Here is a 26,815-nt window from a genome sequence, read left to right as displayed (position 1 = left end):
GTGCACTTTGTTTCGAGAATGCTTGTTTTGTTTTCTTTTCCTTCATTTTTTGTTTAATACGCGAGTTCCAGGCCTCGCACTGAGCAATGCGCACTTCTTGGCTTTTCCTCGCAGACTCGGATTCATTGTACCCGGACGTTGGCGACTCGTACGGATCGAGAGAACTGTGCAAGAAAGTTCCCAAAAGCGCGTGGGGTAGAGTGAAGAACTTGATCCAGACGGGACGCGAGACCGTCAAGAGGCAGCAACCTTCGAGAACAGCCAAGCCTGCCTCTTCACAGACGCAAACACGGACCGACTTGAGAGTTGACACAGACCCTACAAACTATGGCGTTCCCAGCGATCCAGAAGACAGTTCAACATCGCGGGGAAGAGAAGTTCGAAGGCGTAAGGTCTCCGACCAGCTGGGTTCGTCTTCGAGGAACTCAAGAACTTCAGATGATCTGCAGTTCTTGCCGACTGAACATTCGAAATCACAATCTCATATCCAAAGCATAGCTAATCACCTTGAGGTCGACTGCGAGACGAACCGAAAGTCCAGGCTTCAGCAACAAGTTTCATGCCCTTCCGAGCACGAGGTATCAAAGCTCACCCTCGCTGCTTCGGAAAGAAGCAATGCGCCATCTCCACAATCACCTCAGTCCCAGCGAAAGTCTCGCTGGAACCGCGTAAAAAAAGTCTTCTCAGGGGCTACCCAGGACAAAAAGGAAGAGGAACCACCCGGTGCATCTAACCCGTCTAGCCCCCTGTCTACAGCATTAGTCTTCGATTTCGACGACTTAGGTGCGGGCGAAGGTAAGCCGCTCTTGACGGTTTTCAGTACACCTCTGCTTAACAAGTATCCAGTAGTGACAGTAAACACCGACGAGTCATTGCACTGCCAGTACGTAGCGATTGCTTGCCATCTTTAAGTTCTATATCGCATTTAATATTTTTTGTACGCTATTTATTATCTGACGATTTTAACACTACTTTTGTTTGCATTGCGATAAGTCATTGTGCTAGAAACGCTAAGGACAATATTTATAGTCTTGAATTACAATAAAATTATCTTCAGGTATTAGACGCATATATATATACATAGTCTCCTCTAGTTCATTGCCTCCAAACAATTTTTTTTTGTAACGTCATCGCCGTGTCCTCAATTTGCCATTCTGCTTTGTTTAACAGGCGAACGATCAGCTCCTCGGCGCTCCGAAGACGCTGCCGAGCCGCCGCCGAGCAATCCGGCGTCGTTGTGTCACTCGTCCACGGCACCAGTATCAAGCCTGGTTCAAGAGCTTCAACGAAATCTTAGCGAAGACTTCAACCAGAAGATATTAGAATGGGAAAGAATGAAAGCTGCGAAGTCCGGCAGAAGCCCGAGGCCTCTCCGCAAGTTCTCAGCGCCACACCGTCCTACTGTGGCAGCTAGCAAAACCAAGGCGCCACGCCCGGACAAGAAAAAGGACCTTACCTGGGTGAACCGCGAGCTGCAAAAAATGGAACGCGAGAAGGAGCGGCTCTCTCGAGAAACGCACAAGTTTCAAGAGCGCTCAGTACGCCTGCACAGGCTTCGACAGGCACTCCTGAATGCACCAGCAAGCAGCAATGAGGTGCTTGTGCGAACTTCTGCTGGAGAATTCCGATTCGAGGGGATTTCCAACGCTTTTACCAAAAAGTTGTACGAGTGGGAAACCAAAAAGGGTGTCGTTCCGGAATTCTCCACCATAGCTTTACTCGACGCCAGTCTGCAGACGACGGGCCGGAATGGAGACAAAGCGGCGCCTGGTAATGTTCGCGTCCTGTCGAAATCAGACTCTAGTGTCGCCGAGCCCAGCAATATACTGCAGTCACGAGCTTCAACGAGCTCATTGCCTTCAATGAAGCCTGATACTCTCTTGGTACCCGAAGAAAAAAAGGAGATTTCCCGCTCTCGAGCTAACTCTGAACCGGAACTATGCAGCTCTAGCAACAAAAATGGCTGTACAGCGTCCAGACCCCGAACCGTCAGTGTTGGATCTGGCGAGACGGGTTTTGCGCATCCAGGGGTGACGTGGCTTATCGACAGTGGTTCCGGAGAAATTGACGATCAATTCGACCCGAAGCCTTGCCAAGAAGCAAGTGAAACGAAGCACGCAGAGGAGAGTTATTATACGCTTCTGGAGGAGAACATGCTCCTTTTAGAACAGTTAAGAGCCAAAGAAAACGTCTGCGCACGCCTAGAAGCCAACCTCGAACGACTCGATGAGCGTCTGGAATTTATGGCCTCTAGGCACAGGGAAGAAATCGGTAAGTAAAGGAACTTGAGCTTTTTTTTTTTTCGGTTACGAAAGGTGCTAGTGACTAACGATCCTATCAATGCTAAAGCATTCCAAGCATTCCGCGGCGTCACTGATGTTTGATGAAGAGGCGCTGAGTTTTCTTTTTCCTGATGAATGCTAGCGCTAGAGCCTGAGGCAAAGAGGGAGGTAGAAATAAGAAATGAAAGACGGGGAAGTTCACGGCAAATAAATATCCATTTGGCTACCTTGAAGTTTGGGAAAGAGTAAAAAGTAGAGGAGAAGAAAAGCCATGACAGTGGCGGTCAGCGTATAAGCGCTCCGCGCAACTGCAGAGAGGCGTTTTACAACGTTCATTCTGTCATACATATCAATAAAAATGAGAGATGCGTGGCAATAATTTACGGTGTCAGCATCAAAGCTAAGTCCTTTGTTAAGCCTTAAAGCGCAGTAAGGCATCTATTACAGCCCGCTGAAACTTGGTGCGAGGCTTCCCGACTACTTCATGAGAGTCAAAAAGTATGTCTGCAAAACATTACATCCCTGTCGCAGCGACTGCAACACGCAAGTGAACTATAAAAGCTTGTACAGCGAGGCTGTATATCGTTAGGCGAAACCAAAATTCGTCCGTCCCACGTGCGCAAAAACTGCTAGCCCGTATGTTCTACAGAAATTGGGCAAGCCCTACTAGTAGTGAGAAACAGCGCTAAAAAGACGGGACAAGAAAGGACACGAGACCACGGCGCTGTGGTCTCGTGTCCTTTCTTGTCCCGTCTTTTAGCGCTGTTTCTCACTCGTAATCATGAACCGACCAGCCCAAATGCGTACCCAACTTCTCACCACTGGTCCACTAAAAATGAAGAAATCGTCCGAGGGCAAAAACGTACGTGCCACGAAAGTGGGCAATTCCCACTATATACTCACCATTGGCGCACTAAATATGAAGGGAACACGCGGGCGATAAACACCAATTAAGATTTCTGGACAGACGTAACCAATAATAATTAATCAACCATCAGGATTAGCCCTGTTATAAACACAGGAGCCGCACATTTCAGCTTCGCTGGTTAACCATCGGCACGAAGTGCTTGGGCGGGGATTTTTTTTCTTCAAATCTCGCGTTAATTGGCAAATCCTCACCAAATCATATCAATAGCGTTTCCCTTGTAAGAATATACTTGGTAAATAAAGCGCGTGTTTTCAAAGTTTTGTCCCGTGATCTGCGTAAATATTACTGAACATAACCGGCAGTTTCACCAATATTCACGGTACACAGGAGAGCGACGAACTCGCCCAATTACATCCGCACATCAAGTTGGCAGGTCGTTATCCTTTGCGCAAGTCAGATTTCGTCGGGCCTGAAGAATATATTTATTCAAAAAAACTTATGTCGCTCATTCGTAAAGCATTCAGCTAGATAAGGCAACCTTAAGTGCTAGGTTATTTTAATAATAGCTTTTTCGCAGTAAAAGTAAATGGTTCTCAGAGTTAGCCAACACAATAAGGCGGTAAAATGTAGCGTATGATTACGTACGTTCCGTATTCGAGAACGCCAGAAGCACTTAGTAAACTTTCTCACGATAGTTGAGACAGTTTATGGCTGATGACCAAGTGGTTACGAGTGCGCGTTGTTCAATGCGTGAGATTCTTAAGGATATGTCGTGCAAAATGTCTGCCACGGTGGACGCAACTAATGGAATACGTATCTCAATTCCGAAACAGAACGCTACCGAGAGAGCCTGTGGAATGCACACCGGCCAGCAGGTGCGCAAAAAGGCTCCCTGGCATCTGTAAAGGCTGTTTCAGACTTCCGATACCGGTTGGAGGACCTCGAGAGGTGCAACTACCGCCTTCAAGAAGAGCGAAGAGCGTTACAGGCAAGTACGGTGTCGCAGTGTCCGACAAAGAGCACCGATCAATTCACTTTAACGGAATGTGTAATACGTCACCAACAAGGCATAAGCGCGTGGTTATGAATCCCTAAAAATGACAGGAAGCTGAGCTAGTTGGTAGGGATTCATGATAAAGGCTAGTCGTGCAAACAAGACTTCTCTCTTGTGTCCGTATTGTTTGCATGTCTACCGTCTTGTATCATGAATCCCTTTCTTTTTCTATCAAAAAGTATGGATTACCTTATCGCATTGATCTTACCTGCAGGAAACCATCCGCTCGCATAGCCAGGAGCAGGCGGCTCTAATATGGGACATCGTCGACAAGGTCAAAGAACTTCAGGCAGTGAACACTGATATTCACAACAACGACGCTGACGGTAGGTAGCCTTTTAATTCATCTAAATGCTCGAACAGATATCATTTCCGTAACTTCCCGAAGCCTTAATTGGCACGGCAATACTAAAGGATTAAACAAAATATATAGCTTGTAGTTTTCCTTCACTTTCCCAATCAAGCGTTTTCTCGCGGCGGCAATCGCTCTCGGCGAGGGAGACATTTTCGCACGGATACAAGAGCCATTCACGAAGTTCTTGCTACTATCCTGAAACCTAATGTTAAACACACATCACGGGATGGAGCGAAGAAGCACGCTTACGCAGTCTCCCTACTCACTTCAAGCACTGCATGTCTCTTCAATGAGCACCAACACTATGGCATTAAAAGTTAAGTGGTGCTGCTAAAGGACCTCAGAAGCCCAGAAAATTGTACTCCAGAAATATGCAAGCTTTCGGAAAGCGAACGCGAGAGTTGGTCTAGCCATTAAGAGAAAGCTTAATGCATTTGCCTGTTTCGCTTCCTCCCACACTCACGAAACTCGCAAAGGTTTTTGTTCATATGATTTTTTTTTCTGATTGGTCGACAGCCTTCGCTGATAGTATCTTCACTGTCACTACTGGACAGCTTTTGTTCTCGAAAGAAATTCTTGTGAATGCGGGCGCTGGATTCCAAATTGCAGGCGCATAGAGCACACAGTTTCTGAGAATGTAGGGCGATTTTGGAATCCGTGGGCAAGATGGCTGGATCTGCACTGATCGATTTTCTTGGCTTGACCAGGTTCGACATTAAATGGCATCCTGTCCGTGAAGTTTCTGGTTACATTTTCGTTCCCGCATGATAAATCTGTGTACATCTTCGTAGGATGTACACTATATACAACGTTCCGCAACGTACTTGCGTCTGTAGCACGTAAGGCGGCGAACGCTGCTCCATACCTAAAAATATGTATGCCTCCGGCAGCCACCATGATACTTGTGCAATCACGACCACTTTCAGAGCCCACATGGCACGCAAAACTCCGCGCATGCTTCAAAGCGCTAAACGCGACTTATAGCTCAGCGTTTTGCGCGTCCAATTCCATACAGTACATTGGCCCGGGAGCGGTGTCGGATGATTTTTTTTTTCACTCTCTCGTGAGGTGAAGCTGAGGAAGAAGAGATTGGAATTAGAATGCTGTTTTATTTGGTTACAGAGTGCAATATGCAAATGAAGACACAGAGGGAGCTCCTGTCGATGATCTGATGAAAGCGCAGCGGAAGGGGCAGACATACTCTTGTGAGGTCACAACTGCTATCTAAATTTTTAAAAAGCCGCAGTGGTGTCATTTTGTGCAAAGAAGCTATGCGTGTGGTTATACTGCTGATTCCACTGAACCTTAATGGTTGCAAATGAGTAAAAACAGAAAACAAGATATTATAGCAATCTCATAAGAAATATAAAAGTTAATACGAAGTGCGATGGGAATTTGCGAAGAGTTCTGCCTGTTACGCAGCTTTGCCCTATAGTTCGTTTTGCCCAAGGTATACAACAGTCACGGCTCTGCAGCGCTACGAACACAGGTATCATTAACCGTTTGCGATAGATTATACACTTTATTTCTTCCTTTGTGATCGTGTCAGAAGCTGATATGCGTAGATATTGGTTCAAGGCGCGGACAGAGCAGTATTTTTTTTTTAAACAATTCCTAAACGCTCAGAGTGGAGTGATTTCAAACAGTGTTTTTATATGGCTCATGCACCGGCGGTCAAAGTGCTGGTCCATGGAAGAGTCAATTACTCTCTTTTAAAGCAACACAGCATGCGCAAGGTCATCGAGAAACGCTTGGCTCGAAAAGGCTCTTCGGAGAACTGTCCATAAAAGAAAGGGGGCAACAAGGGCTACCTGCGTTATTCTATGTACACTGTGTAGCAAAAGTAACAAGCGGTATTCATTGTGTAAGTCAGCAGTGCCAACATTTCTTATTTGCGCGCGAAGAAAAAGACATATTGAACTCAATGAGCAATGCTTCCTAAGCTATCTAATCACCACCTCGGTCAAGCGATGGTGACAGCACGACGAATGAGGAGGGGAAAAAAGTGTCTTGCTGCCTCGTGCCGAGAGTAGCTCGGTGCACGCGACGGCAAGGCGGGCGGCGTGGCCAACTGTTGTGCTTCTATTTCAGGCCGGAGGACGTCTTTGATGCGGCTCGATGCAGACGGCTTGGCGCGCATTCAACAGCTCTCCGAGCAGCTCCTACAGTCGGTATGCACGATCTTCTTTCCGAGCATGCCGGGAACGCGCGCGGAATGCGTCGGGCGATCCCCCACACCGCTGCCCGTCGGTAGCCGCCTCTCCACTGGCGGTAGAAAACAGCCATCACGTGGGCGACGAGCAGCGTTATTGTGACAACGGCGGAAGCTTCTCCCCTGGCGCCGAGCCGAGCGGGTGCGCGGCTGGCTCCATGTGGCTACAGGACACAGGAGAGCTTTGAACTCGTTTGCGTGGCCGCCATGGCCGTAAGAAATATGCAGCTTTCTATTCGTCAACGTTTTTGCAGCTTTTGTGATAGATATGTATAATATCTTAATTACTAGCGTAAGATTTTTACCGGGGAAGCCTCCTGGCAAGAATCTTACGCTAGCAATTTGAAGCCACGTGTTCTAGCGTGCTGGACGTCCATACGTACGATTTTAGTTTGTGTGTATGTATAGTCGCGCTTCCAGGAGACCCACGACTGTTTTAGTATATGCATTAGTGTTACTAAGGTTACTAATCGTGACGCCGAACGGTAAACTCGAGCAAGCAAGTCACTTGCCACGTGCTTGTTATGATGCATTCGCGATATATTGTAGTCAGAATGACCCTTGTTTAGATAGCATTGAGCAGACAAAATGGGACTAGGGGCGTGACCTTGAAAAACCTTGTGCACTCCACATGATCGTGTCGACTAACAAAAGAACAGCCTTTTATTATGTTTCACAGCGAAGCTGTTAGCATCTAGCTAGTTGGGATTTCTTGCGTTGTCGTCCTCACTACAGAAAAAAAAGAAAAACGTGCACGTGGGCCAATTTCGGAGATAGTGCAATACTGGGCTGACTCGCGGCGGAAGTGAAGCAGGCTTCAAGCACTTAGTTCCTAATAATAACAGTGATAAGTAGTGGTGCACGTAATAAAATAAACAATTGTGTATATGCTTCTGAAAACGCCCCCTCCCCCTGGCTGGGGTGGCGTATGTCGTGGAGCGGAGAATGCAGAAAGAAGACGCAAGTGCCATGCTGCCGAATTGGGAAAATGATACATGTCGCCTTTTTTAACCACCGCATAACCCCCGTCAGTTGTTGTAGGGTTAGTTTTCAACAGCTTCGCTGGGCAGCCACCATCGCAGGGTCGGGATCGCAAATCAACTTTTTTCACTTTTCACTTTTTTTGAGAAAAGCTCTGTATTCAGCATCAAAAAACTTGCCTTGGTGTTCGGAATAAAAATATGCACGATACTTCATTTGAAAGCTCTATGTATTAGCTGAACATAGGCAAACTTACAAAAGGGTATTTTTTTTTAACTCGATAAATATTTTTTTTTTCAAATTTGGTATCTCCACCAGCTTTTCGCCGACGTAGCTCAAGCGGCATGAAGCACTCGTAACGGCAATCTTCAGCCCATGCCCACTGACCTGGTATGGAGACGTCAAACATGGTGCTGTATATAAATCAATGGAAAAGGAAATGGGGTTGCTTTATAGACAGCACCATGTTTGACGTCTGGATCCCAGGTCAGTGGGCATGGGCTGAAGATTGCCGTTGCGAGTGCTTCATGCCGCTTGAGTTACGTCGGCGAAAACCTGGTGGAGATACAAAATTTCAAAAAAGATATTTCTCAAGTTAAAAAAAAATAACCTTTTGTAACTTTGCCTATGTTCAGCTAATACATAGCGCTTTCAAATGAAGTATCGTGCATATTTTTATTCCGGCCACCAAGGCAAGTTTTTTGACGCTGAATACAGAGCTTTTCTCAAAAAAAGTGAAATTCGCAATTTTTTTCAGACGATCTGCTACGCCTTCAGCGATTAAATTATTTTTCTTTTTTAGTATGTCGAACAGGCCGCCAGTATATAATTTATTTCTACCCTTTGAGTTTGCCTCGTTCCTGGAAAAAAAAATGAAACTTTGCAATTTTGTTCAATTTTGCTCGTGCGAAAAGCCCTCGAAGAATCGATATACATAAATAAATCATTATTTTTACAGTTACATCGCTTCATTAGCATGCCGGAAATATCCTTTTATCGAGTGCATCCCATAAACATCCTTTGAAAAAAAATCTTGTTTGATGCCATTTAGCTCAGTCGGCGCAAAACTACAGATTCTCACAAATAGGCGGGAAAATTTTTGGCAACAGAAATAAACGAGCAGAACGAGTTTCGAACTTCAAGAAAAACGTGGAAATTTTTTCAGCCATATTTCTGATGGTCGGAAAAACGCTGGATGATTTGGCATGGAATGACCCTATAGTAAGCAGCCTGTAAGGAAGAAAAGCTCGTATACTCCCCCTGTGTCTCTTGGATGGCTACTCTTCAACGCCGCGGGTGATTGTAAGAAAGCCCCGTTGTCATCGCGTGGCTAGGGGCCAGTTTGTCACCTTGATGAGCCCTATTGGTGCTAGGGCTACGCTTATCACCGCCACTAGACAACTCGACCCTTAACAAGCCAAATTGTAGACACCTTTCCCGGGCGCGTAGCTTTGCCCGAATTGTTGTCTTTGTGCACATTAGAGCCGGCTATCTAACACAGGCGTGTATATAACTAACGCAGAAACATACTAAACGTTCGGAAAAAAGTAAATATCTCTACGACAAAAATAGAGCTAACCAGAAGAGGCTTCACATATGCATCCAAGTTAATTAGTAGCAGTTCATGATCACCGTGTCCGTAAGATACGCGCATAAACGAACTTCATTTTGCCTAACTATGGTCTTAAAAGCGAACACTCCATGGAAGTGATATTCGTCAGAGTCTATCTCTGCCATAAGTGAAGTAGCACTAAAGATTTGGCTAATTATTCTCGTACTCAAAAAAGTGTGATTATTGTGAATAGCTCTGGCATGCTTATATAGTGCGTGAGGTTTAAGAAAGCATAAAAAGAAGAAGAAAAGAGAGAGATGGGGCTCCGCACACACGGCACCACTCACCATCCTGTATTTTCATGGCTGCCATTTCAAGGAGGATGTGCTAGGTATCACAACTGTTATGGCGTATACGGGAGGACCACCGCTGATTTCTATAGTTTTAAAGCTTAACGGCCAACGGAAACAAAGGTGACCTATCTTGTATACATAGGTCGGCAAAAACTTTGGAGCTCACTCAAACTCATTCATGAAATATATTTTGCCCTTAGAGATCACTTGGACTCATGCTCACCAAAATTTTCCTCAAAACGGACTCACTCGGACTCATAATCACGGAATTCTTTCTCAGCCGGACTCACTCGGACTCAAACTCACCGAAATATTACTCACTCGGACTCACTCGGACTGAGACTCACGGCCCTATCTAAGTCTGAGTGAGTCGACTCATGAGTCCTTTAGCATATAATTGGCTTTTTCGAGCATGATCTCAATGCTCTTTAACACCAATATCTCACATAATCGTTGCTCTACTTCGCGACTTTTGATCTCGCAACATGAAAAAGGAGTTATCAGTGGTTACAATCCAGTAATGACATTTTTATTGAAACAGATGACTCACATGAGATATTTTTATCAAGAAATTCCTATGAAGGATTATGCGGGGGGGGGGGTGTCTTAGCAACACCCTGAACCCCCCCCCCCCCCGCTTCCTCCTTAACTCACGCCTCTGATCACTAAGTATTAAGCTGGTGTATGAGCGCTAGTGCTTTGAAGTATGTGTGAGGCGACGGGAGTATAAGCGTGAAGCGATATAAGGCTGATTGCAATGCTGAAGTTGTGTATATAGAACCATAGGTCGGCAAAAAAATGTGGAGCTCACTCAGACTCACTCAATAAATATATTGTACGTTTAGGCTCACTCGGACTCAACCTCACCAAACTTTTTAGGGGCGAAGCTCCTTAAGGCGGCACTCGTTCGTCCCTCGTAGTTGTCGTAGTCGTAGTGCGTAACCAGTCGTAACGCTAGTACCAGATCTTGACCTCCAAGGTGGTGCCGGTGGGAGATTTTTCCTGTGCGTTGTTGAACAATAAAAAATTCGCAGCGTGCGCGTTAACTAAAAGCCGAATTCTTCTGTCTCTCATTCCCCATTAGCAGCCATTGACATGTTCCAGTAGGAAACGTTAGTAGAAGTAGAAGTGTAAGTGTTAGCTAAAAGCCGACTGCTTCTGTCTCTCATTCCCATTAGCAGCCATTGTTTACCTCCAAGGTAGTGCCTGGTGAGATTTCTCCTGTGCGTGATTAAACAATAAAAATTTTGTTCGAAACGCCGTTGATTGATGAAATAAACCAACGAAAGACGCCAGATGTTTTCTAAAAGCAAAACGAAAGAACGCCAGATGTTTCTAAAGCAAAACGAAAAGACGCCAGCTGCTTAACGAAAGACGCCAGATGTTTTCTAAAGCAATGGTTTTCTAAACAATGAAAATTCACAGCGTACATGTAAAATTAAAGTCAGCTGCAAGTCGTCATAACTCATCGAACCTTTAGTATACACGCGCCCGATCTCACGTCGGTGATGATGTACTGGGCAGAATTCACGGAAGATTCACGGTTTACCGATGAACCTCCGCAGCTTCGCCCACTCATCATCATTCACTCCGTGGATATGCTGTGATCTTTTTCTCAAACGGACTCACTCGGACTCGGACTCACTAAATTTTTTCTCAACCAGACTCACTCGGACTCAAACTCACCGAAATATTACTCACCCGGACTCACTCAGACTCAGACTGCGGCTTGATCTGAGTCTGAGTGAGTCGAATAATGAGTGAGCTTGCCGACCTATGCTTGTATACGCGTTCAGTGCTTATTACCATGCTCGTTGTTTACGTGTGTACGTAGAAGTCTATGTGTACGTAAAGCCATTGCGCGCCTGCTAGCATGCGCATTTGCGTACGATTACAGACAGGTTAGCCCTTACGTACAGTCAATTTCAATTGCACACATTTGCAAGTAGTCTCTAAATTTAGGAAACGAGGTCAGAATCCCTTGAACCAGCCTAACCTGACTAGTAGACTTATAAAATTCTCGGTTGCTATCTGATTTAGCATATGAATGCACGTTATTCTCATTTTAATTTTCTCAGAAACATCATAATGACAGCGCCAGTGGTGGCCAGTCGGCGTCGCCCTCTGTGCTGCGTTAAATTCCATTCGTTATTATGCAGGCACAGCTCCTGGAGGCCGCTGTTGCGGAACGCTCAAGCCAGGTGTGTCAGCTTCGCAGGGAACTCCTTATGTGTGAGCTGGCCTCCGCCGGCCGTGGTGCCATCAAGCCTTCCAGGTCACTACGGACCCTGCGCTCCGCTAGCGACGGAGTACTGGGCGCTGTTCGAAGCCTACACGTAAGGCCTTGTCGATGCGCTTACTCACGTTTTCAATGCAATATTGCCATCTGTTCCGGTGGTCAGAGTACCGCTCAAGCTTCTTCTGAATGGCTTTGTTATTTCGTCTCTTGTTGCTTATACTTTTCCGACAGAGTTGTCCCTGCAAAGCGCGCCTATAGTAAAGGAGTATGTGCCTTTTAATAACTTTTCACTAATCAAAATACTTCTCGGCCACGCTACCATAGAACTACGTACGCTGCCATCAGTGGCCGTTTGGCGGTGCCACCGGTCGTAAGAGGGCACTCATCAAGCGGCGCAGCAGCTGGGCGGCAGTGCATTCGGCGCCAGTTTGCGAGCTTTCTGCAATTTCGCCATGTGCGGAGTAGCTCAAGTTGGCCTCAGGTGGTCGACATACGATGCAGAAGACCCATTGTATACCGCACTGCCGTTCCGTCTACATAAGGATGAGCTAAACCGAGGCTCATATTCACAATAACGTATTACGCTAGATTAGTTCGTAAACAGGAACTTCAGCCAACCTTGATGTTGGACGTATTAGCGAAGTCGGCTGTCCAATGGAAACGAGCACTAGCGCACGAAAAGCTTTGTGAATTTAGTTCCCTAAGATCACCTTTCAAGTGAACTAAAAAAAGTACTGAAGGTTTCTCGCTACAGCGTACCCATAGTGATAATGAAGCTGTCGATGTTTTCGGAGCGGTAAACTTACACTTTATCTTCCCAATTAAATAACAGTAATCAGATTACAAATATATGCAGACATATTTTATTATTTCTGCGAGCAGTAACACGGTTACCTGAACAACCTACCAGATGACATGTCTGAATGCACGATCACGTAGTTTTCCGCGAAAGACAGGCCTAGAATTTTTTATAAGCGCGCATTCAATATTTCCTATCAGCCACAAATATATCCCCCCCCCCCACACCCCCGCCCTTTATATTATGTATGCCCCACCGCCCCCTGTCGATATCAGGTCCGCCACAAATGTATGCCACCGCCTCGCCGCTCTATTTATAGATGCATGAAATTATTGTGGTTTAAAAAAAAACGCTTGAATCTCATGGGCGCACGCCTAACACTTGATTACTCCTACTCCACCAGTCTGACGAAGGCGTGAGCAAAAGCGGCCTCCGCATAAGCTCCACGTCGCCAGCTGTGGAGCGAGGTCCTGGGCCATCGGTGCAGCTCATGGAGACTGTGCACAAGCTGCGCTCCGAACTGCTGCGGCTATTCGCGTCTCATGGTGAGCTAAAGAACGCAGAAAGCATGCGACGTGGTATACTAACATTTCTGAAGAGGCTTAAGAGCCATAATAATCACGACTTTATCATTTAAGAAATTGCATTCTAATCTACTGAATGAACGAATGCAACAAAGCGGGTTCGTCAGTGCTGTGGTTGACGAAGTCTGATAGACATAGGCTTTAGGAGAAACTGGGCATGGCACTGTGTCAGTGGGCATAGCTGATTATTTCAGGTATGCAGTTAAACACGAGAGTACTTACGATTTCTTAAGAAGTACACGTGACGCGACAAGCACGAGCACATTGAAGCTGCTCGCGAAGTGTCAATATGCCACGTTGCCCGTGCAACCTGAAAATATCTCGAAGCGCTCAGTTCACAAGGCGTTTTTCCACTGACTGGAGAATATCCGGCATTCGGAAACAATGGTCGCAACGTAAAAGTGAACAAGCAAAATGAAGCTATAATGCCCGAAAAAAGAAAAAAAGTAACGGATGAGGGTCCTAATATTGTACTGTAAGTTTTCTAGAATGCCGCGTGCAGTTATGGCTGCATGGAATGTTCGACTTGCGAGAGTGCCATTTCTTGAAGTCAAACAGTTACGAACAGTCTTCCGTAAGTCCTTTCTTTCACTTGTTTTACCCGTGTTGAACTAAGGCTAAAGGCATCAAGATTTATTTTTCGTCACTTTAAAAATAGCGGGTCCTTGGTGTATTTATTTAGCAATCGCCATGGGATGTCGACATGAGCCATCGAAGTGATTACGGTGTGCCTTCACGGCAGTCCAACAGGTTTTGAAGGCAGCTGCAGTGAAGGGGTCAGGATTAATTTCGTCCACCTCGGATTTCTTAACGTGTGCTCAGGGGAAGTTTTTGGAAGTTTATTAACAGAAGAATCTCTCTGTCACACTTCGGGGCCAACCATCAGCTCTGACGGCTGTTCGGCATTGTTTATGTTGATCCCACATATGGCCCATTACCAGCTAATGATGTATTTCTATCAACTAAGATCAAGGGCATCGACCTCTAGCTGAAATTTTGTTCATATGGCTGCAGTAAGTACTCAAAAGAAGTCGCAAATAAAAACTATTTTAACATACGATTTCAAAAACTGATATCGTGGCGCATGAGGTCTCGCTTTTCAAGCGCAGAAAAGAAGCCTGTCTGTTTACAAGGGTGGACTTGATTGTGTAGCAAAGTAGGACACGTAAGCGCTTGAAAGGAATGATGACTTAGACGAAAAACAAACTCGCTACTCGTTTTTTGACCTCGGAATCACGAAAACCTCCAAAGGCATCATCAAAATGTTGGCGACTCAAATTCATTTTGCTTTCGCGAGGTTGTTCGTGATGATGCAATATAGCTTTCTAAATGGGTCCGAGTTGGTACGACTGTAACAGAGACAGACCTGTCAAGCGAGAAAGAAAAATTATTATTTCGTGTACGTGACACGGGCTTCCCTTTTGTTCGCTGTTTTCGTCATTGTACGATAGTTATTTTTCGACCTATTTTATTGGTGTTTGTAAAGAAGAGGGGGGAGAAAAAGGGAATGCAGAGCACATTATCAAGTCGCGCCTGGTTTGCTACGGTACACTGGACGACGGAATAACCGGAAGCGATAGGTATGATAACGGAACAGCGTTCACAGTGCAAACGTAGTCGCAGAGTCCGTGTTGCAGGGCAATGTTGCCTTCGTGTTTGGAAGATTGTCGAGCCTGTGGTTATTGTTTTCTTCCGCGTACGGTTTGTCGTATAGAGCCGGCTTAAACCGTCCCATACAGGCTGTCTTTCATCATCAACATCATCGAAAGAAAGACAGTGGGTGGGTATATGTACTATGATACCACCCCAGTCACAAAGGTTCACGAGGCAGTGCCCGCTTATGACGGCCCGAGAACAGTCTACGCTTTGAAAGCGACATCCAGCCACAAGAGGCACGGCGAAGTTGTATCCACGATGTCGAGATTGACCAGTCGCGGGTGACGCCCATACTCCGAAGGGTCAATAGAGTGCAGCCGGTGAACTTGCGCAATCCGCTGAACTTCAGTGTCGTAATGCACTTCGACGAACAATTACGCGACGGTCGCGCCGCAGCAAAAGGACTGTACCACAGCTCATACGTACACTGAATTAACTTGATGGGCGGAGCGGGCAGTTTCGTCCGCGCTTTGTTGCCGGCGATGTCGCAATAGTCTCGCAGTCACTGAACTGTAGTAGTAACAGTGATTGAGACAGAAATGACGCTTATTTCTGCAGCCAACACTGCACTGTGCCCATTTTCAACAGCACAGTGGCAATATTGCGCTATCTCTACTCGTTCTCTGCCGCTCCTATCGACCTTGTCTGCATTTTCTCTGTTCGGGTTTACTCACTCGGACATAGATTGCGCTACGGTCTCAATGCGTAAACATTCTTTAAAGAGTACCCCGATAAAATCTGTAATGCGAAATGTGTAATGCCTTTACCTGCACAGAAGTCGTAATTAGCGAGGAAGTGGTCGCAAACGTTTATTACATGATGGGGATTGACAGTATATTCAATGAGGCCATAGCGCTGAAAAGGCAGGAACAAAGGAAGACGACAGGGTTCTGTCGTCTTCCCTGTCTTCTTAGCGCTATTACTTCATTGAATGTACCAAAACTAGCCCAAAAGCATGTACTATGGGATTGCCAGGTCAATAGGTGACATCAGTCCCCACTGGCGTTCGCGGCACGCTCGGCTCGGTCGAAGTTAAGACATTTAATAGTTTTAAAAGGATAAGTTTAGATGATCGGTAGCTCTAGAATCGATAAGTAACAATTCAAACAGTAGCAATAACAACATAAATTATTCTATCACGGAGAAAACCGTTTTCGCCGAGCCACTTTAAAAGCTTACTTCCCCGCATTAAGAGCCTATGTACAGAGAAGCCCGCTCTGGGGCTGCTGAGCATAATAAGAAGTCGTCGGCGCTGCGCTGAAATTTGGCCCCCACTAATGGAGAACCCTGCTCACGCCTATGGATGGGTCAATTGGAAATCGAGGCTGGACCATTTAGAATTTATAGGTGGGCCACGCTGGAATTTCGGTGTGACCCAATAGAAATTTGGGGGTGGGACACGTTGAAATTTAGGGGTAGCCCAATTAAAAGTTGGGGATCTCCGGATCGGCTGTTTCGCGACACGGGTTAATTAGCACATTCGTGTTCATAATTAACTACTGTTCGCTGATTAACTTATCATTTATTGATCTGAGGTGACTAAAACAAATGAATGGTTTGAAGTCCGTGCTCTAAATGATCTGACCGAGCGAAGAAATTTTCGCTAAAGAAGCCCTTGTAAGAGCCATGCGAATAGATATTTCACATTCGAAGGCTCGCTGAAAGGGAAAGTAACGCAGAAATAGTGTAATTGGTTGCGTAAGCAGCCATGGGGGGTATCCGATGTATGAGATGTATGATTTCCAAGATTCATTCCTTGACAGGATATCGAGACATTCGTGAATTTCCTTATGCACATAACTTATATATTTAAGTTATATCCAGTGGTTTGTTCTCGTGTTGTGTTTGAGGGCGAAAAAAAAAAAATTCGGCGAATCCCACGCCTTGTGAGAATCGGTTTCATGCGAAGCAGTCAGCGAGTAGCTGTCCATGCTGCATATTTGGCTTTGAGCCAAGCGTTACGAGATACATCGACGTGTTTTTGTAAGTGTAGCAGTTGTGTGCACCTCATGGGCTTACCAGGCACGTCTACTACACTGGCGTTTAAAGGGACCGACAACCAATTTTTACGGGGCCTATTTTCTTTAGCTCAACGCAAAGCTTGCCGGTGAGAGTGTCTAATCACGGGATGGTAACGTGGAAAACGCCGTGAAACATTTTTAATCAGAATTGTCCTATCTGCGGCGCATATGAAGCCGTATACCCAAGTGACAGCACATGCTGCAAAGAGCGCGAGAGCGGTTCGTGAGCGCCGTTTCTCGCCCTACAACTCCTTTTACCTTGTAAGCAGCACAAAATAGATCGGGGAGAGATAATAACATAGATACTCTAATTTTCAGGACTAATTATAGCGCGCATGACAGCATCAGACTATGTGACTACTCAAAGCAAAGTGATCGACTCTATAATCCACCTTCAAGGCTCTTCCCCTAGGCTACGCGACATACCGGTTGTTCGTTACTTTTAAACACGGTTTAAAAATATAAATCCTACTTACAGCCCGGATGCTGGAATAGGCTGCTATATTTCACGGTCTAATCATACGTTCTGACCTGCTATCGGTCCCTTTAAAGGGTAACTTATGGTCTGGCGTAACCTCAGCACTCACGTTAGAGTACAGACATCAGTATTATCGAAATGAAATGCACTTTACGGTGCGATGGTGTGAATATCGTACGTAAATTTTACTAGCGTATTCCTCCGGGGTCGGGACACGCTTGAATATAGCTTGCTGAATCATAAGAATACCAATGCAATGTTTATTAAGCTGCTATAAAAGTGGAGCCCACACTGGAACAACAATTGAAGTTAACCCGAAATGACGCCTGTATAATATGAGTACATATGTAGTGTTTCTTGCTTTCTTGTAAAATTAGATAGCCAGCACCACAACCACAAATGACGTTTCACCGACATTACGCCTGCATAGGCTGTTTTTTCAAACGAGTTTATAGACCTGGCGTGGCTCTGCGGTAGAATACCTGATTTCGACGCAGAATGCTTGGGTTCGATTCCTGCTGGGATCCTGATTTTTATTCTTTGCATTCGTCGGATCAAAGCTGCCGATGTCAGTTTTCCTTAACGCTCTCGCATTTAAATTACCAAGTCTGTTCTCGCCGTTCCTGGGTAGATATAAACTGTCAATCACCTGTGGCGCATACTTGCATACCGCGGCCCGTGGTATACGGGTACGTGCCACACGTGTCTGGAGGAAAGGCTTTGACGACGTACGCGACAGGATTTTCATATTATTCATGTCACGCCCAGACAATCATATTCGTCAAGCCCTCTTACTCTCCCACGACAATTTTGGTCTCGCCAAGTTAAGGAGGTGATCACGAGAGCACCCAGACGTAGGCGGCTAGATAGATAGATAGATAGATAGAAACGCTCAAAGTGCCTTTGGTTCGCTAAGAAATGCTTCGCATTTAAAATGCCGACATGATTTTGTTGCTCTCAGAACTGTAATCGGTGACTGGCGAGCACCAGCGATAACAAGACAGCTAATATACGCCTAAGAGACTAAGAGTTTGAGCACAAGCTCACGGGTTCAATTCCCATTCAGCCTCGATGGCCGCATTTCGAACGGGGGAAATACAAAATACATAGAGTACTTAGATTTAGCTGCACTCTAGGATCCCCAGGTAGCCAAAATTATAATGGAGCCTTCCAATGCTACGTTCCTCATAACCTGTACTGTGCAGTTTAAGCATGTTAATCCCTATAACTTGATTTTATTGGTTTTTACTAGGCCTCCTCTTCCGGGCTGTAAACATACTCCTTAACTGATTCAAAAATCAATGTCACTACTCCATCCTTCCCTTTGCAGGAATCAGCTCAGCTTTAGGCGAGGCTCGCACCGATGCGGCTGCTGCACTGGGTTCGTCAATGAATCAGGTACGATGCAAGTCAAATTTTACTCCTATGAGTCCTCAATTTGTGCGGAGTGCCCACCCCACCCGGCTGTACGCGCCAATGTGTTTCATTCGTTCTGCGTGCGGCCGCACTGAAACGGATTCTGAGTTGTAACAGCGGTGCTGTTTAAGCCGAGCGTTGGCCCGACTGTCGCGAACAAAAAACTCCGCGCAGCGATGACGTCACCGCGCGTTGCCTAGCAACCGGTGGCGCAGCTGTGCATAGCTACGCCCCTGCTTCGTGAGCCCAGACACGCTTGGCCGAGTTCCTGCCAGCTGTGCGCGACTGCGCATGCGCCGTGACGTCACCGCGCGCATCTGCGCTTGGCTCCGCCCACCCCCCTCGACACTGCGCGCAACCGCTCTGCTCCGCCAGTCGTGACGAGACGATTAGCCGAGCTTGCCGGGCCGCCTTTGACGGAGTCTGGGAAGACGAGTTTACGTTGGTCTTGCTCAACGTAAGGTCACTGCAGGGTCACGTTGCGGACGTTAACCACGACCAACTGCTGCGGAGGGCCACGTTGATATGCTTTACCGAGACTTGGAACAGCCCCATGCAGATTGATGATTCAGTACTTTGGCATAACCTCGAAACACCACGACCAGCTAGGTACCAATCAGCCCCGCTGTGTCTTTAGCCTTTCGCCACTAGTGGAAGCTACGCCACGCTTTTTTTTTTCTGGTGATTTTGGATAGCGCTGCACCCTGTTTTATACGGTCACAACATCTGTCAAAAAGTAATTGTTTTTACCATGAAGTACTGGCTTCACTTGTCAGGTGAAATACAAGCAAGGATTCTAGTGGGCTAAAACAAAAATCACAGGGTCCCTTATGCACTCACCTAAGACGACTCGAAGGGGAAAGCCATTTTCTTTTTCTTCCCGGTCGATGTATTAGGGAGCCTACATGAACGGCCGGTCATATAGGCTCCTTAGATGTATTTATCCTGCCCCGCCACCCTCCGAAAGTTTTGTGCACCTAGCGTGGTTTCGCACTGCCTCTAGGATCGGAGGCATCTCACCTAGTTTTGCACTGCCTCCGTGGTCAGCCCACCTTTTACCAAGTTACGATGTCATGTGATGACGATGTAGGCTTATGCCACAGGAGAGAAGGAACGAGACGGCTGAACCAGAATCGACGCCAGCAGGGAACACGAGCCATGGCTTCACGTGCCACTGCGAAGCGCCGTCTTTATTTTCTCTTGAGGTCGCGCGCTCTTTGGTTTTGTTCGCCGCCCAAAGGAGGGCGCTACAGCGGCAGTATGTGGCGTTACGTCAAACCAGAATTTTAAAATTTTGCGATCTGTGACGTCACGTTGACGTCACCATATGACGCCATCCCGTGATTATGATTTTTTGCACCACTCGTCCCCGACGCCACAGGACGCGAGACGCCGCTGACGATGCGGGACGCCGACGGTCAAATTTCGTGTTTAGTGAGGCATTTAATAGAGGAACGGTGGTTGCTGCTCGTGTTCCCCACTTCGTTGTCCTCTGTTGCTTCAGTCGTGACAATATAATGCCCGCTAGACCTCCTTGCTGATAGTTCACCTGACAAATGGCGCCAGTACGTCATGCTTAGAAATTCAGCGTAATGTTAGCGATAAGTACGAGTTTGGTAATATTGTTGACATTGACACATCAGCATTTTCAAGGCTGACCTAACAGTCAAATATTGTATGTTTTCCAGTATTCGTACTTGCCGAGTGTCATGCTTTTAAGTTTAAGAAACGCGAGATTGAGTTCCTGCAACTTCGAAAATATGAGGTCAGTGCTGCTTTAAAAGCTTTAAAACACGAGCCCGAAATTGCAAAGCTGTTCACAAGTAATATGTGTTTGACACTGGTCGGCTGCCATTCCCAAATATGTTCGTTTTCACGATTCACCATGACATGATAATGAACTGTTCTAGCGTACGAACTGTTTTGCCAATATGGGCCACGATGTCATACGCATATACATATAGTGTAGAAAACGAGAATCATCAGCAGACGTAGTCTTGCAATAAGTGTTAGCGATTACTGCACCTCAGCGTAGCACAAATAAGGTGTCGCGCTTGCAGAAGCTTTACGAACCGTATTACGAATTCATCGTATTACCAACAGCGCAACACGGGGGAAACGAAAACGCTGAATCTGTAGAATCCACGTGTGGCTCGCACTCTCGCGACTCTTCTCCGGCGGCCATCAGGCCGTCTTGTACTGAGGCTTATGAAGACCAAACTAGTGAGTCAGACGTAAACGCAGCAGTAGATAAAACATGAATGCTCACTACACGTGTTTTCAGATGGCAGACACCACCGACCTGAGCCGTCGCCCGAACGGTTTCCGAGAGAATGCTCGCCACTCGCTGGCCTCCTCGTCCGAGAGCCCATCACACAGGTCGGCTCCTGAGGCGCTGGCCTCGGGCCACGACGGCAGCGAGAGTTCCAGCATCAACGACAGCGAGCACGTGGCTCTGGGCCTGCGGCTGCCACGCAGCTGCTGGTCACGTGCGCGGGACACGTTATCCACCTCGTCGGACAGCTCGTGCTTGGAGGACGACTCATTTACACGGATGGCTCTGAGCAGCGGTGGAGCCCGGCGCCTGGGCGAGACGCATGACTGGCGCCGCCTCGAGAGAGACCACGAACGGGATCGTCGCGTAAGCTGCTGTGGCGACTACGAGGATGACGTCTTCAATGATCCCTCGTCGACCTCCAGCCTCGAGGTACACTTTGACATTTAACTAAACTGCACCATATATGCTGGTTTTTAATTCGCAAGTGCTGTCTGCCATTGGTTGGTCGTATTCGTTAATTATGTGTCCAACATTGGGATTTGCTCTTACGAGCAATTTAAATGGAGCTTTTTTTTTTTTCGCGAATACGGGCCCTATAGTGAAATAACATGACCACCACCACGTTCTTGCATGGTGGTGGTCATGCTAGTCCAGACGCAGAGTTTAGACGTAGGCTTTTAGACGTAAATGCAAACCTGCTTGCAACTACACAATTTGCTACGTCCAAGTGTTTCATCCAACAGCAGCATTCTACACAGCACTTAGTGGGAGCTTCACCAAGTACGTACACGTACGCCAAACGCGCAGCCTGTACCCAACAAACCCACCTTATATTTCTCGTGCACCTATGCCGCCTAGCGATGTTATTCGACACAGACAATGGTCAGAGTGACTGCGCTGTCTGGCATAACAGTACTTATTTACCTTCAGTCGGAGCGAGCAGATGGAATTGTAAGTCGAACTGACACCGCTCGATCTAACTGCAGCTTTACACGACTTTTTCGCACGGGTTGATATCTCGCAATATTAAAGTAAGGCAATAGAGTGACTTAATTTTCTGGAGGCTGACCCCTGACGCGGCTAGACGGGGGTGCATACGCATCGTGGACTCTTTTTTGCTTGATTCACGTGAGCGACCCGATCAGAAGGCTACTCCGGCTGTTCTAAGAGTGCTGTTTGCCTATCTATTTAGTTGAATGCAAGAGTGTTGTGCAGGACAGTCTCGGGCTTATTAAAACTTAGGTAATGTAGCAAATCGGGCTAGTTGGAACATGCTCATGACGGCCAGCGCAAAGGAGACACGAAACACAACAAAGTACACAACACAGGCGCAACGAACCTAAAAAGGCATCGTTGTCTATAATTCATTCTTTTTAAAAGACGCTTAATTACGTCCGTTATTAATTACTTTTGCACTGTGGAAAATATTGAGAATACTACGCGAATAACAACTCAAGTAGCGCCGAAATTTTCTCTTGTCTATGACGCGTAGTTAGCAGACCTGTCAAAAAAGTGTTTTAGAGAACATTAAGTTTAAATGGATATTTTTCATAGTTCCTTAGATAAAAAAATCCTAGGGTTTGACGTGTTAAAACCACGATATGACTGAGAAACACCATAGTGGAGGGACCTCTGGATTAATTTTGGCCATCTGGTGTTTTTTAACGTGCACATATGTCTACGTGCACGGTTTTCTTTCTTTCTTTCTTTCTTTCTTTCTTTCTTTCTTTCTTTCTTTCTTTCTTTCTTTCTTTCTTTCTTTCTTTCTTGGCGGGTATTTTTCCACAGTTAAACATAAAATTAAACGCAAATGAGGGTTATTTTTATCGCTATATTTATATTATCTCTATAACCTTGTAGGCATCAGTCTGGTGTTTAAAAATGGCTGATCATAGCGCAGTTATTGTAGAAAGAGTGGAACGAGATTTATATATGAGAAAACGACTTAGTGAAAATAGCTTGTATTCGCAAAATCCTTTACGCTGGTAATGTTTGTAGGAAACATTCCGCCCAATCGCGGTTCTCCACAAATTATCTGCGAGGGAAGCCGACCAGTGGTAAAGAGCACTTACGAAGGAAGAGGTTATTCGGCCCCACGGTTGTAAAACGCTAATAACATTTGCGCGCGTCCACAGACGTGAATTTCACTAGGGAGTTTTCAAACAGGGGCTCCAAACGTTTCGGGTCCTCAAAGAAATAGCGTCGAAGCCACTACGCATGCGCGAGGCCCAGACACCGTTTGGGTTTTGCGTCGGGCGCGCTATTTCTCGAATTTAGCGGACGCCCCAGAGCTACCAAAGCCTGCCCCAAAAGCTTTGCGTAGAACGTGCATGGCGGCACCCATCAAAGCGACGGCTCTAGGCCAAGACCAAACTGGCCGGACTTGTGAGCAACTGTCACGCTATGAATAAACAAATGCCGGTACATGCTATCGCTTTCTCCTATCTACCTCACACAACCAAGACTGGCCGAAAAATAGCCGTGTTTTTGTAATATCGGCTGCCGATTTGAGAGGTTGGACGCATTGGCTTGACGCAGCAAGTGACTCAAAAGTTGGATTGTCTTGGCCGATGACGGCAAGTAACGTGTACTCACGGAATCGATGGTGAGTACCACCAAATTCATTACCACTGCACCTTTTAAATAAAAATTTTTAAAGAATACGGGTACGGAAGGCAAACTTGTGTGCAAGCTTTTAAATATTATTCATCGTAGCTTCCATCTCCGGCCGCCGTGGTGCTGTTCAAAAACTCGTATCTCCTGCGAGACCCAAAGCCAGTACACGCAAAGCGCTTTGAGCCCCGTATTCGAAAACTTCCTTCTGTCTGCTTTGTGACAAATATATTGCTACGAGTCTATCTAGAATAGTGGCGCGTCTTAACGAATTATTTCATTTCTTTTTTCTTTCTTTTGTTCTTTCTTTTTTTTTTCGCAGGTTGCATATAACCTCGCTTGGAAGAGCCGTGATCGTCGTGACCCGAGTGCTACACGTAGAGATAATTCTAACAGGACAGATCTACAAACCCGTCTCAGTGAGGACCCTTCGTTCCCACTACAAAAAGCACGTTCGGATTCGCCCACAGGCTGCAACGACAGAAACGAAACGGTTGACTTGAAAGTGGGATGCCTTCGCAGCAGCCCACACCGGATCTCATTCAGCCTGAGTGACCATGATCACGAAAAGACAGACCGAGGTGTGCTGTCTGACGTAACAGAAAGAAACTACGACTCTACTTGTAAGTCAAAAGTAAGCAGGCGCTATAGAAAAGAACGCTCGTTGACTGATTTCGAGCGTGACCCATCAGACTTGCGGATTCCCCAGGAACCTTGTCACTCTGAAGCTCAAAGAAACCACAAGTCCTCAGGAAGCACATCTTCGAGTCTACCGAGCCCGTCATGGGAATCCTGCCACAAAGGTTCGCTAACGTCAAGCAGGCATGGACAAAGTTCTTACTACATTCCACATACTTCTACGATGGTCCCTGAGGCGATGCCCCGGAGCACAAAAGAGCTTGCTTCATCAAGACAAGACGTCACTGTTTTTCCTGCTGCAGGCGACACTTCGCCCTCTCCCCGTCATGGCTTAGCCGCTGGTAACGTAAATGCGCTTTTAGAACAGAACCAGAGGCTGGAGTTTTCCCGCCAAGAGGCGACGACGCAGCATCGGAAGTCGAGGCAAGAGTCTACCGAGAAAAGCTTTCTTTCTCTTAGACTACGTCGTCCGAAAAAAAAGGACTACTCGGCGATCGGGCAACTCTGCAGACAAACTTTGCCCCTCTCAGTGAGCGATGACACTGAATCTCCACCGGAAGCTCCGAATTCAGTGTTAGAGAGGTCTTCGTCGTCGCCAGTTACGGCAAGGTCGCGTTCATTCAGTAGAACGAAGTGGCTGCCCCTTTTCGTAACGAAATCATAAATTTGACGAAGAACCCAGAGTTACTAATAACGGCAGCGCGTGTACCGCATTATTTCGGTCTCTTCAGTGCCTATGCGGATTTTGTGGACTCGAACGGCCACGCACTCCCAGGGCCGTCCATGCAGCAGTGACGTTGGACTTCGAGCACTTAGTGCGGCATATTTTGGCCTTGACGCCGCATTATTTCCCCCATCATTAAAAAAAAAAAAAAACACGTAACACAGACCATATTTAAAGCTGCACAACGTTTTGTCCGAAATCACGCTTCCTTCTACCCCTCCCTCCTCCCCCCATAAAAAAAAAGACAGAAAAGGATTGAATCCCTTCTTTTCTCATCGCTTCGTTCCCGAGCATTCTTGTTTTTTTCATTGCACGTAGTCGCTCGTTACGCCGACAGTAAAGATGTGCATGATATGAAAATCTGGCGTGGTGTGAACTTTCATGGCGTGAAGTAGTCCTTGCTGTGCAATTTTCGTTGCTTCATGGGTAGGTTATATTAGCTACAATTTGACCGATCAACTTCACCGGTGTCATCTGAATTTGTACGGAAGCGTCACATGCTTGCCACTCAAATCTTTCTGTCACTCACTCATTTTGATCACAAAGCGCCATCGTGCAGCTCACTCCATTTGTTTCACATGGCGAAAAACGTGCCTCCCTTCCAGGCTAACAAAGTGGATGTGACGAAAACCAATGTATTAAGTAAATGAACATCGGTTTTTCTAGTTCACCAAGTGACGTTGGCGAAAAATATACAGGTCCAATTCGAACCCATCTTATAGGCTGTTGTCCCAATAAGAAAAAAAATTACGCAAAGGGTTCGCTGAAGTCTTCAAGTTACCTTCAACTTTCTTTCGCTCAACTATGGTGTTTGTTCATTATTGTTTGTGTATAATGTCAAATCATACATGAAAGTGACGCATGCTGTTATTTTCACGTGTAATACGCACCCGAGTGAAATCAAGTGTAGAAGTTTTTTTTTTTTTTTCGGAACGTAAAAGTAAACTGCGGGGTTATACGCGCCAAAACCACGATGTTATTATGAGGCATGTCGTAGTAGGAGACTGCGGATTAATTTTGACAACCTAGGGCTCTTTAACGTGCACATAGATGTATATGCACACGCGAGTTCACCACCATCGAATCGAAATGCGGCCATCGTAGCCAGGAATCGAATCTGTGCCCTCGAGCTTAGCAGCGCAACACCTTAGCCGCTAGGTTTCTAAGGCGGGTAATTTCAGAACGAGTTAGCTGAAAAAGAAAACAAAAAAGAAAAAAAATACAAGAGACACTTTCTGTGCAGTCTCCCATAGAGGCAACATGTATGTAGCATGAATGGAACACTACAGCTGCAGCAACCTGTTCTTCACAGCTATCTTCCACAAGCAACTGCATTTTGCTTATTCCATCTGTGTTCGGTATCGTTAAATAAATGGCATTAATTTAGATTAGTTGAAATAACGAGGCTTTCAGTGTGGTTTAACCCGTTAGACGGAAAGACCATTAGGGGTAGAAAGGTTCGACCATGCAGGGTGTGTATAATATGAAAGTTTGGAAAAGGCAGCCAGACAACTATAGAAATAAAAGTTAGGATATCGGCTTCAGGACACCCCGTCAGTAAAGGAGAAAATAAATGGCTTGCAAGCGGACATGACATGCTAGAATTTTATTTCAGCCCTGAGGAACTCAGATCTAAAGAGCCGGAAGCCCCAATCGGGAGCACCTTTTCTTTTCTGTAAACGCAAAACCGATAATCTATTTTGTACTGGCT

At 46.2% G+C, this 26,815-nt stretch overlaps 1 protein-coding gene across 1 annotated transcript in view; it reads left to right on the top strand.

Annotated features, from left to right (window-relative positions):
* Positions 1 to 25,074, top strand: part of LOC119406331 (uncharacterized) — a 39,112-nt gene extending 14,038 nt beyond the window's left edge. Inside the window, exons 4-13 of the mRNA XM_037673074.2 lie at positions 115 to 795; positions 1,171 to 2,271; positions 3,984 to 4,138; positions 4,419 to 4,530; positions 6,651 to 6,730; positions 11,817 to 11,993; positions 13,099 to 13,240; positions 18,765 to 18,832; positions 21,135 to 21,557; positions 24,064 to 25,074. Coding sequence (XP_037529002.2) covers positions 115 to 795; positions 1,171 to 2,271; positions 3,984 to 4,138; positions 4,419 to 4,530; positions 6,651 to 6,730; positions 11,817 to 11,993; positions 13,099 to 13,240; positions 18,765 to 18,832; positions 21,135 to 21,557; positions 24,064 to 25,044 — 3,920 coding nt within the window. The 3' untranslated portion in view covers positions 25,045 to 25,074. The remainder of the gene's footprint in view (positions 1 to 114; positions 796 to 1,170; positions 2,272 to 3,983; positions 4,139 to 4,418; positions 4,531 to 6,650; positions 6,731 to 11,816; positions 11,994 to 13,098; positions 13,241 to 18,764; positions 18,833 to 21,134; positions 21,558 to 24,063) is intronic.
* The last annotated feature ends 1,741 nt before the right edge of the window (positions 25,075 to 26,815 follow it).

Source organism: Rhipicephalus sanguineus, chromosome 1 (assembly GCF_013339695.2).
Source record: "Rhipicephalus sanguineus isolate Rsan-2018 chromosome 1, BIME_Rsan_1.4, whole genome shotgun sequence".
Taxonomy (NCBI): Eukaryota; Metazoa; Arthropoda; class Arachnida; order Ixodida; family Ixodidae; genus Rhipicephalus; species Rhipicephalus sanguineus.
The sequence above is the reverse complement of the archived record's forward strand: the minus strand, read 5'-3'. Positions and strand labels throughout refer to the sequence as shown.